At 39.3% G+C, this 12,075-nt stretch overlaps 1 protein-coding gene across 3 annotated transcripts in view; it reads left to right on the top strand.

Annotated features, from left to right (window-relative positions):
* OPTN (optineurin) overlaps positions 1 to 11,844 on the top strand; it is a 41,407-nt gene extending 29,563 nt beyond the window's left edge. For 2 of the 3 annotated variants that reach the window (XM_041767059.1, XM_041767060.1), the window contains exons 11-14: positions 2,367 to 2,525; positions 4,869 to 4,999; positions 6,898 to 6,980; positions 10,947 to 11,844. In XM_041767059.1, the coding sequence (XP_041622993.1) occupies positions 2,367 to 2,525; positions 4,869 to 4,999; positions 6,898 to 6,980; positions 10,947 to 11,074 (501 nt within the window). In that variant the 3' untranslated portion in view covers positions 11,075 to 11,844. The remainder of the gene's footprint in view (positions 1 to 2,366; positions 2,526 to 4,868; positions 5,000 to 6,897; positions 6,981 to 10,946) is intronic. The other variant, XM_041767061.1, reaches the window with a different exon arrangement.
* The last annotated feature ends 231 nt before the right edge of the window (positions 11,845 to 12,075 follow it).

Here is a 12,075-nt window from a genome sequence, read left to right as displayed (position 1 = left end):
TTACAGGGCTAGCTTGCTGCTGTCAGTGACCTGGAGACCCTGGATTCACCAGATTGCAACTTACATTAATAGAATGCCAGTGTGGTGCAGCAGTTTAAACATGGGTGGATTTGTGAGGTGTGATAGGCATTTTAGTTAAGCGGGTGGGGTCAACCTTTTCATGGTACATATGCATATCAAATTGTCACCCTGTTCACTTTAAATATCTTACAATTTAATTTGTCAGTTTTACTTGGATAAAGCTGGGATAAATAAGTGAAGATCATGGAAGCTTTGAATTAGTAGAAGGGAGTCTTTGAGTTTATTTTTTTTTTTTTAGTCTTTGAGTTTATTTTTTTTTTTTTAGTCTTTGAGTTTAATATGCTTATAAATGTACTCTTCATTTTTCTTTTTTTTTTTAAGTTTTATTCCTTTTGAGAGAGAGTGTGTGTGTGCACAAGCGGAGGGAGGGTCAGAGGGAGAGAATCTTTCAAGCAGATTCCCCATTGAGGGCAGAGCTCAGTGATGCAGGACTTGATCCCACAACCATTTAGATTATAACCTGATTCGAAACAGTCAGATGCTTAATTGACTGGGTCATTCAGACATCCTTGTTGTTGTTCTTCTTCTTCTTTTTTTTTTTTTTTTTGATAGAATATTGTTCCTTTCTAGAAGCTATAAGTTTTTTCATTATTTATTTATTTGTATTTAATTGAAGTCAGTTGACCTACAATGTCATACTAGTTTTCATTGTCTAACATAGTGATCAGATGTTTATACACATTATGAAATGCTCATGATTGTAGTTACTATTTGTGAGTATATAAAGTTTTTACAATAGTACTGACTGCACAGTTGATCCTTGAATAAAAAGGGTTTGCACGGGTCCACTTAATGTGCAGATTTTTTAAAATACAGAACTATAAGTGTGTCTTTTTCTTCTTTGTTGTTTTCTTAATAACATCTTTTCTCTAGCTAACTTTATTGTAGGAATACAGTATATGATACATATGTGTTAATCCACTAAATTATTGGTAAGGTTTCCTGTCAACCATAGTCTGTTACTAGTTAAGTTTCTGGGGAGTCGAAAGTTACATTGTGAATTTGTGACTCTGCAGAGGGTCAGTGGCTCTAACCCCTATGTTGTTCAAGGGTCGGCTATATTCCCTCTGCTGTACTATACATCCCCGTGACTTATTTATTTTATAACTAGAAGTTATGTGCCTCTTGGTCCCCTTCATTCCCATATCTCCCTCTCCTCTGGCAACTACTAGTTTATTCTCTGTATTTATGTTTGTTTCTATATGTTTTGTTTTTCATATTCCACATATAAGTGAAATCATATGGTATTTGTTTCTCTGACTTACCTCACTTAACATAGGTGGACCTCTAAGTACATCCCTGTTGTCACAAATGGCAAGATTTCGTCTTTTTATGGCTGAGTGATACATCTGTGTGTGCGTACATGTATAGATCACATCTTTATCCATTCAGCTATTCGATGGATATTGAGGCTGCTTCCATATCTTAGTATTGTAAATAATGCTGTAGTAAAAATAAGCATGGATATATCTTTTTTAATTAGTATTTTCATTTTCTTTGGATAAATATCCAGAAGTGGGATTGCTGTATCATACTATGGTAGCTCTATTTTTAACTTTTTGAGGAACCTCTGTACTGTTTTCTACCATGGGTATACCAGTTTGCATTCCCACCAACAGCCCAGCAGGGTTCCTTTTTCTCCACATCCTCACCAACACTTGTTCTTTTTTGTCTTTTTGACACTAGTCATTCTGACAGGTGTGAGGTGACCAATTTTTAATATAAACATGTTTCTTCTTTTCTTCTGACTTCACCAAGTAACAGTAATATCAGTGGGGAAGATGACAGTATCAGCAAGTTACAACCTCACTGAGATCAGGGTTTGTTATTATTTCCCTTATTTCAGTGGGTTTTTTAAAATTGTTTTAAACTAAGAAAATGTAATTTGCAAGCTATAAGTTAAATGAATACAATTTTCTCAGTAAGTTATCATTGATTCCTAATTAACAGAACAGTTTAGAAGCCAGTCACTTAAAGAAATTAAACTTCATTTAATATTTTACTAAAATAGGTTGAATTAGGGGCCCCTGGGGGGCATAGATGGTTAAGCAACCGACTCTTGGTTTTGGCTCAGGTCGTGATCTTAGGATTGTGAGATCAAAGCCTCATGTTGGGATCTGCACTTGGCACGGAACCTGATTGAGACTCTCTCTCTTCCTCTGTTCCTTCCTGACCTCACTTATGCCCACACTGTCTCTCTCTCTCTCTCAAATAAGTAAATCTTAAAAAAAAAAATAGATTGGATCATTTCACAGCCATTTCTAGAATAATCTTGTCTCTTTCAGTCAGAAAAAGTGGATAAGGTGATACTGCAAGAACTAAGTGAAAAACTGGAACTGGCAGAGAAGGCCCTGGCTTCCAAGCAGCTTCAGATGGATGAAATGAAGCAGACCATCGCCAAGCAGGAGGAGGACCTGGAAACCATGACCGTTCTTAGGGCTCAGGTAAGCTGTGTTCTGAAACATGAATTGAGTAAGGCCAACCTTGATCGTATTCTCATTTGGAAAAGCAATTGTGTTTAAAATATATTTTTGGATTTTATATAATTCCCACCAATATATTTAAAAAAAGTTTTATTGAAGTATATCATGTGTGGAAAGTGCACCAAATTTTTAAGGGTATAGTTCAATGAATTTATCCACTTATGGTTGATAGGTAGTTAGCTTATTTTCAATTTGGAGCATTATGATTATGGTTGCTCTTACATTCTAGTGCCTGTCTCTTTGTTTGGTTTGTGCATTCATTTCTGTTGGGTGCATATCTCGCTAGTGGTGGAATGGCTGGTTCATGGAGTACACGTATTACTCAGTGTTACTAGATGTGACCAACAGTTTTCCGAAGTGGTTGTACCGGTTTTCACTCCTATCAACAGACTCCGCATTGATCGACATCCTTACCCTTACCTGTATTATCAGAATTTCAACCCAAGCCCTTTATAGCAATTCATTTATTTGAGAACCTCATGGTATTGTTGTCATATCCTTTGTCCTTCTGACATTGGTTGTGTTTTGGTAGGTACTCTCACTCATTCAGCCACTGCTTTTTCAGCACCTGTAACATGAGCCACTGTTGTCATTGCAAGGCTGTATAGGAATGGACAGAACGACCCAGGTCTGACTGGCTTAAAGCTAATCAGAGAAAGAAGTAAGACTATAACTCAAATTGAGATCTGATTCAAAAAACCCCATGATGCATCAATGATAGCATAAAATGTTGGACCATTCACAGATGGCAGGAAGTCCCTTAAAATGACCTTTTTATTGCATGGTTGTAGTGAGGGGAGGTTGGTAACTAAAACTGTGATAGAATATTTAAATTTTTATTAATTTTACTTTTAGAGATAAACATTTGTATCCTAGAACCATAAAATTTGGGGGGAAAAAACTCATTTTAAATCTGGAAAGCTAAAAACTGGTGTTAGAGTAATGTTCATTTCACTATTGAGTTCATTTTTACTTTAGAATTTTGTAACAGGAAATCATATCACGCCATAATATTTATATATTTCTAGATAAGAAATTACCCTCCAGGGCAGCCCAGGTGGCTCAGTGGTTTAGCGCCGCCTTCAGCACAGGGCGTGATCGTGGGGACCCGGGATCGAGTCCCATGTCAGGCTCCCTTCATGGAGCCTGCTTCTCCCTCTGCCTATGTCTCTGCCCTCTCTCTCTCTCTCTCTCTCTCTCTCTCTCTCTCTCTCTGTGTGTGTGAAATAAATAAATAAATAAATAAATAAATAAATATTTAAAAAAGAAAGAAATTACCCTCCAATTTAGCAGCTGAAACAACAAGCATTTGTTATCTTCGAGTTTCTGTGGGTTGGGCATCCAGGAGCAGCTTAGCAGGATGATTCTGGCCCAGGGCCCCTCATGAAGCTGTACTCAAGATCCATTTCCAAGCTGGCATGCTCACATGGCTGTGGGCAGGAGGCCTGAGTTCCTTACCCTGTGGGCCTCCAGGGTGTACACAGGCAGCTTGCACACCCTCATGACATGGCAGTGAGCTTCCCCTACAACAAGTGACCCAGAAGAGAACAAGGCAAGCCACACACCATCCTTTCTGCAATATCCTAGTGGTTACATAGGTTGGCTCTATTCATTGTGGAAGGGGACCACTTAAAGGTGAGGATCACTGGAGCCATCTTGGAGGCTGGCTACCATTGTGGGAAATGGCATAGAATGTGGGCATCAATCTTGGTTCAAGTGCTGGTTTAATCACTTACCTAATTTACCCAAGATTGAGCGCTGTTAAACTTGTAAATGCGAAATGAGCATAGCAATTCCACATTGCTACGTAGAATTTTTTGATAAGGTGAAATGAGGTAGGAATACAGGGACCCAACATAGAACCTTGTACATGTTTGGAATTTAATAAATAGTATCTATTTATTATTATTATTTAAAATTAAATTTAAGACCAGCCTTTATAAATATAACTGGCAGAGTAAGTAAGCTATTAAGCTAATCTTGAATATTATTTTTTTAAAAGGCCAGAGAATCTTACTGAACAAATGTTACATGTGGTATTTAAACCACCTATATCAGTGTCATTGTCAGGTTCTAATTGTCTAACATGCTCACACACATGCGCGCGCGCGCGCTACTTGTCTCCTTTCTGAAGGTGGTTGGAAAGTCTCAGTCACCACACTGGTTTCCAGCAGGAATATGTGCACCCATTACTTACAAGGCATATCACATGAGGCAGCACTCTGTCTGCACCCCATCACCAGGTGGGTGAATGAATCTACATTTGCCTAGGAGGTGACATCTGCCTCTTTTACCTTCTATCAGATGGAGGTTTACTGTTCTGACTTTCATGCTGAAAGAGCAGCAAGAGAGAAGATACATGAAGAAAAGGAGCAGCTGGCGCTGCAGCTGGCAATCCTGCTGAAAGAGAATAATGCTTTTGAAGATGGAGGCAGGTAAGGCTCGGGAAGGCTCAGGGCACCCACCTAGAGCCCAGGGCACAGGCTGAGGACAGGTGGCCTGTCAGAGGTGGTGCTTAAGATGAGCGTAGAAATCACCCTGAGTACACTTCACTTGATTGTGTACCTGACACTCAGCATAACTTAGGAAGCTCGGCAGCATCTTGTAGGAACATGATAAGTTATTTGCTTTTGGACGTGCTGTATAAACATGACCACATGTGTTCCAAAGTCCTCTCCTGCCGTTGTCAGTGACACATAGTCTTAACACTTTAAACAATACTCTAACAAGCTTTAAAAGGAAATATTGCTCAAATTACTTCTTTCTTTTAAGTTTCCATTTTGAGGGGCTCCTGGATTGCTCAGTGGTTAAGCACCTGCCTTTGGCTCAGATCTTGATCCCCAGGTCTTAGGATCGAGTCCCGCATCCGGCTCGCCATAGGGAGCCGGCTTCTCCCTCTGCCTGTATCTTGTCCTCTCTCTGTCTCTCATGAAATAAATAAATAAAATCTTTAAAAAATATAAATTTTCACTTTGAGAAAAATTTGGAACAGAGACATAGAAAAATACAGGGAATAAAATAACACCATGATGTATCCTATCCAGAGTTGACAGTTACATATATTTATTTGCATCATGTGTGTTTTATCAAAAGAAAAAAGGGTGTCATAGGTGAAGTTGGAGGCTCCTCTGTTCACCAACCTTCATTAGTGTTTCTCTCCTTGCCCCATACTGCCTGGATTTTGGGGAGTAACATACCCATCAGTGCTTTTATGTTTTTATGTAGTATCGATGCAATATCTATGTCATGTCTTGAAACAAGGTAATATTAATTTCTCTATGCTTAATCTACAAAGTGATCACCAAGAATTGTTCTACAGCTTGCTTTATATAAATAACATTATGATTTTGAACTCTGAGGGTGTGTGTGTGTGTGTATGTATGTGTATATACACGTGCAGATATATTTCATTTTCTTTAACTGCTCTATACTGTCTTGTTTTAGAAATATGCCACTTTTTTTTAATCCATTCCCTTATCAGTTGACAGTTTGGTCATTTACTAGTTGATTTTTAAAATCTTAATTGTTAGTATCTTTCACTAAACTATGTTCTAGTGCCAATAACATTTAAAAACTCAGGGCAGCCCGGGTGGCTCAGCCATTTAGTGCTGCCTTCAGCTCCGGAGTATGATCCTGGAGACCCGGGATCAAGTCCCAGGTCAGGCTCCCTGCATGGAGCCTGCTTCTCCCTCTGCCTGTGTCTGTGCCTCTCTCTCTCTCTCTTTCTCTCTGTGTCTCTCATGAATAAATAAATAAAATCTTAAAATATATATATTTAAAAAAAAACTCAGGTTAAGGGGCACCTGGTTAAGGGGCTCAGTCGGTTAACTATTTGCCTTTGGCTCAGGTCATAGTCTCAAGGTCCTGGCATCGAGCCCTACATTAGGCTCCCTGCTCAGTGGGGACCCTGTTTCTCCCTCTGCCCTTACCCCAGCTTCTGTGTGCTTGCTTGCGCGCTCTCTCTCTCTCTCTCTCAAATAAATAGTCTTTTTTTTTTTTTAAGATTTTATTTATTTATTCATGAGACACACAGAGAGAGGCAGAGACACAAGCAGAGAGAGAGAAGCAGGCCCCCTCTCAGGGAACCCAATGTGGGACTTGACCCCAGGATGGTGATCACACCTTGAGCCAAAGGCAGATGAGCCACTCAGGCATCCCAATAAATAATCTTTAAAAAAAATTTTTTAAAAACCTCAAGTTAATCCTTAAGATCTGTTTTTTATGGACCTTATATCTTTTTTCAACTCTTTTTTTCCAATACTGTTGAATACCTGCTTAATGTTGCCATATGTCAGGATTTTAGAACATCACTATGTGTTACTTTTCATCCCAGTAGGCAGTCTTTGATGGAGATGCAGAGCCGTCATGGGGCAAGAACAAGTGACCCTGACCAGCAGGCCTACCTTGTCCAGAGAGGTGAGTCGCGTGTGATTGTAAATATTCAAGGTCTCAGGGAAGACCTATCCTATGAAGAGAATGCTTGAAGACAAATTTCACTACATTCTGCACAATTCCAGCTCAAACTACAAAAGTACAGCACCTTTCAGTATTACTTCCCCAGTACCCCGCTCTCCGTACCTTACCAACTGAATCTGGACACCATACTTTCTTCATGCTGGCAGTTAAGGCCTGGCATAGCCCAGCTTTTAACCTTTCCCCCTCTAATTCCCTACAGTTGTTAGCCAACTAAATCACTCCCTATTCCTTGAACTTGTACAAGGCTAGTATACCTCCTTATGCAGCGTCCTTCCCTCACTCACGTCCCTGTCTCCCTCCCATCTCTTTCCAGTGAACTCCTACCCCATCTGTAAAACCTATTTCAAATACTATCTCCATGATTCCAGCAGAATGTGACCTCTCCCTCCTAAATTTTCAAAGTACTCTCTTACTGTTGTAGCACTTGTCTGCTGTTTTATAATTCTGTGTTCTAAATGTGCTACTAAGTACCATATTAACTAAGCTCTCTCAGCTGGTATCTTTACCCATTACCTAGTATTATGCAATAATAATGTGAGCATTTACTGAGTTTACTGTGCACAAGTACCATGCTGATCACTTCGTACACATTATTTCTTGTGATCCTCACAAAATTCCATGAGTTATAGATGATCACAATCTTCCAGAAGATGAGATTAAATAACCTAGGATCACAAGGTTAGTTAGGGGCAGAACTGGCCATGGAACCTAGGCTTATCCGACTCTAAATGGTACTACATGTAATAACTTGTCATCTAGTTTTTTATCACATCCAGACTTTAGTTGTCTAAGTGAAATTGATCGTGGCCCTCATTAAAAGTATGATGCTGTGTTTATTACATGGTTTAAATACACTAGTCATAACGTTCTGTAACATATAATAAATCCCTATGTTATAGTACATCAGCGAAAGGAAAGTAATATCCTGGAGTCTAGATTTGAAAAAACATAAAATTCAAGGGGTCGAAGACTGACATAGCTAGACAAAAAGTCACATGGCCACTGACATGAATCTTAGTTTAAGATGCCATCCTAAATTTCACATAAAACTGGCATTTTAACCTTTCTTTGATGGTGGACCAGTCTGAGTTCCTTCCACATGCCAACTGATTACCAAGGCAAATTCCCATCACAGTGTTGGCAGCAGCAAGGAAGCAATGTTAGTGTGTGTCATCGACTATTAAATCTTTAGGAAATTTCTCTGAGTATCCCTCCTACCCCCTTCTCTTCCTGTTCCCCCACCAAAGTTCTTTTACAGGAAGAAATAGGTTAAAGTAATTGAGGTTGAAAATAAACACAATATTCATGGGGCGTATGTGGAAGTAGCAGGTAGACAGACGTGAACATTGGCCTCAGGCATGGTTAGCGCCACACAGTGAAGCTGTGCTCTTCTTTGGAAGGTACATCTACCCACCTGAGCACCATCAGACATTTTCTCTAATACGATTTTAAATATCCCAGAAACACCCGTCTATACCTCTTTTATCAAAAGTGCCTACAACATTGTTTTGAGTCCAAATAGACAATCTCTTGCACCTGAATTTCTTAGAGGAAGATTTTCTTTTGTCATAGTTAAAGAAGGCACATGCCTATTTATGTTTTTTAAAAAAAAGTCAAACACTCTTTGACTTGTATTTATAAACTAAAAACCATCACAGAAAAAAAATAATAAAATAAAAAAATAAAAACCATCACAGAGTACAGATTTAGTCATGATAATCCTAATATGCTTTTTGTCTTGTAAAAAGCAACATTCCAAATAGAGACTGCATGAAAATTTTTATTTTATTTTTTTATTATTATTTTCTTAGCTTCATAACAAAGGTGCCTTATCTTCACCATAAGTCATCCTTATTTATGGTCTTCTGTGGCCGTCAATGCATCTGCCCTGATCCAGGACTCTCAGCTGAGAACTAAAAGGGAACTAAAAGGCACAAGGCAAGGTCAGGCCTGCGGCAGCGTATAACCTAGTTGGAGAGACAGACTCTGCACAGAAAAGGATGGATTCATAAAATAAGATAATATTTAAGTAATAGAAATAATGCTGCTGGAGGTCAGAGGACAGGTTGATGACTGAGGACCGGGGGAGCTGAGAAAGGCCTTGAAAAGGTGTGACTTTAAGCTTGAACTTGAAGCTAGGATTCACATAAGCACAGGATGAGAATGAGGGGTCCACGGCGGAGAGGAATGTGATGTGTTAACAGCAAAAACCTTGGGCAGCCCCGATGGCTTAGCAGTTTAGTGCTGCCTTCAGCCCGGGGTGTGATCCTGGAGACCCCGGATCAAGTCCCACGTCGGGCTCCCTGCATGGAGCCTGCTTCTCCCTCTGCCTGTGTCTCTCCCTCTCTCTCTCTCTGTCATGAATAAATAAATAAAAAATCTTAAAAAAAAAAAAAAGCAAAAACCGAAGAAGTTTTTTTTATAGCAAAAAGCCAGGAGGTACAGAGAACCCATTAATGGACTAATAGCAACAATCAAAGTCTGAGTGTCGAAACCTAGATAAGGACCTAAAAAAAAGGCACAGATGGAAGCAAAAAAGTTTAAAAATGAAGAATCAGCAGTCGCTGATCAGTGACCAGTGTCATCTATAGTGGAAAAAGTTGGCTGAGCCATGATCTAGGATCATGATACCACGAGACGAGAAAGTCCCCAGCTTTCAGAACTCATGTCTGGGGATCAGTATTTCTATTCAAGGGTGCTTCTGGAATTTGCTGAACACATGCTGTCTGCAATAGTCTCACATGTTATTCAGTTCAAATAATATGCTCAGAAGCCAAAAATTATGTATAAGGTTGCTTCCACTGTCAGCCTCCAAAAGCAAACATTTCGGTGGGCCAACTGAAAGTCTTGAGACCAAAATGGTTTGCTTTGGTCCAGAAAGGTCAGACCAAGGAGATGTCCCAGGAGCTGGAAGTCATTTCCAGTTTTCATACGTGGGACCTGCTTAGAGTCAAGGCTTATCTCAAACATTCTTTATTTTTTGAAAAATTTATTTCTTTATTCATGAGACACAGAGAGAGAGAGGCAGAGACATAGGCAGAGAGAGAAGCAGGCTCCCTGTGGGGAGCTTGATGCAGGACTTGACCCCGGACCCCAGAATCACACCCTGAGCTGAAGGCAGATGCTCCACTGTTGAGCCACCCAGACATCCCATATTTAATTTAGACCTGACCCTCAGTCCAGTTCCAAAATTGGACAAAATGACATGACGTGTTATTCTATTCTTTCTCATCATTGACTTTGAGCAGCCTTTACTTATTCTTAAAACTCCTCTCAAGTGCAACGGGTCTCGTCAGGGGACCTTTCTCTGTCGTCCGACTAACCCACTAACAGGACACAGTGTGACCCTTCCGTCCTGCACTCCTGCTGTCATTTTTCTCGCCCAAAGTCCCCACCATCTCTGTATCCCTCTCTACAACCTCCCAGGTACTCAGACACATGGGCCAAATGAATGTCATTATTGTCTCTCTTTCCAAGAAGGTTCTCACTGTTGTGAGATTTCCTGCCCACATGCTGCTCACTGTTTTCTCCACCTTCTCTTCAGCTCATATCCTCATCTATCTTGTTCCTTCCCTCAAATATTCTTGTTTTCATTAGAACACATATTGTCCTGTCCCTAGAACTGAAACCACATATTTTCACATGCCTACAACCTGAACTAGAGCCCAAATCACAAAGTAATAGGAAAGCAGGTACCATTTTGGGAGATTTTTCTCTGTGTATAGATTTCTTAAGTAAATAAGGACCTCCCCTCCCCCAACAAAAAAAACCTTTATTCACTCCCCACTAGGTATCAGTCGCAGAGCTTAATGGGTGTTAACATTAATCACCCATTATTAAAATCAAACAAAGTCACTTGCAATGTGAAAGAAATGGAATAGCTTTTCATTGAATGCTTATTCCCAGGAACTGAGGATAGAAGCTGGCAGCGGCAGCAGCAGCGGAATATTCCGATTCATTCCTGCCCCAAATGTGGAGAAGTTCTACCCGACATAGACACACTGCAGATCCACGTTATGGACTGCATCATTTAAGTGTTCAAATGTAACTTCCCCCAAACCGTTGGTAAATATCAGATTTTTTCCTCCAAGAGTTGTGCTTTTGTATTATTTGTTTTCACTCAAACATTTTGCCTCATTGTGTTTTAGGAGAAAGAAAATCAAAATGTTCTAAGTAGGACATTTTCTGTGGATTTCCTTAGAATCCTTAACGTACGATTCTTCTGATAATAGATTATTTCTTTTTTCTTTTCTTTTCTTTTTTTTTTTTTTAATGTTCTGTGTATGTGAGCTAAACTGTTCATGAAGCTAATGAGTGTGTGACATCATGGGACAGAGTTAATGTAACCAAAGGAAGAGGCCTCACAGATAAACTTTGAGGATCTTTTCAGGAGGCAGGAAAAATGATCACAGATTTAATCAAGAAAAGGACCTTTGGAGTATTTTTTAAATAAATTATGTTGTTATTTTTCTCCATCCATTTAAGACACCTCTGTCTGGGGTTGTGTGTATGTTGGGGTTTTATTGCAGCCACAGTAATTATACCAAAGTTATGATATGGCTCTTTTCATATGAGCACTGTGGGCTTTTACTTGATTGTTAGGACGATTGAAAATACACTGGCATACATGAAGTACATACATTAGGTTTGCTGGTTTCATGTGCCACAGGTATACAGGCTTATACAGTAGATGGTTTATTAATTTCTAAAAAGCACTGTTTACTATAAATTTTCCTGGATTAAGCTGTATATACATAATCACAAAAATAGGTATTGCAAAATAAAATTTTACTTTTGAATCGTTCATATTGTTTGTATATGATTGGCCAATTTCATGAGACATGTTTCCCATATTCAGCTTCATATAAGCGTAATACTTACTCAGATCTGTTTTGCAGATTCTGTGAATATGAGCAAATCCCTTTACTAGAAACAACTGTGTGTTGTTTGAATTTGAAATTATTCTTGCTAAGGAGGTAAAGAGAGAGGGATTTGCTGTATTTTGTAAACCCACAGTTTACTGAGATTAGCTAAT

The sequence above is a fragment of the Vulpes lagopus genome, chromosome 8, assembly GCF_018345385.1.
Source record: "Vulpes lagopus strain Blue_001 chromosome 8, ASM1834538v1, whole genome shotgun sequence".
Lineage (NCBI taxonomy): Eukaryota > Metazoa > Chordata > Mammalia > Carnivora > Canidae > Vulpes > Vulpes lagopus.
Note: the sequence above shows the minus strand (reverse complement) of the source record. Positions and strands in the feature narration are given on the sequence as shown.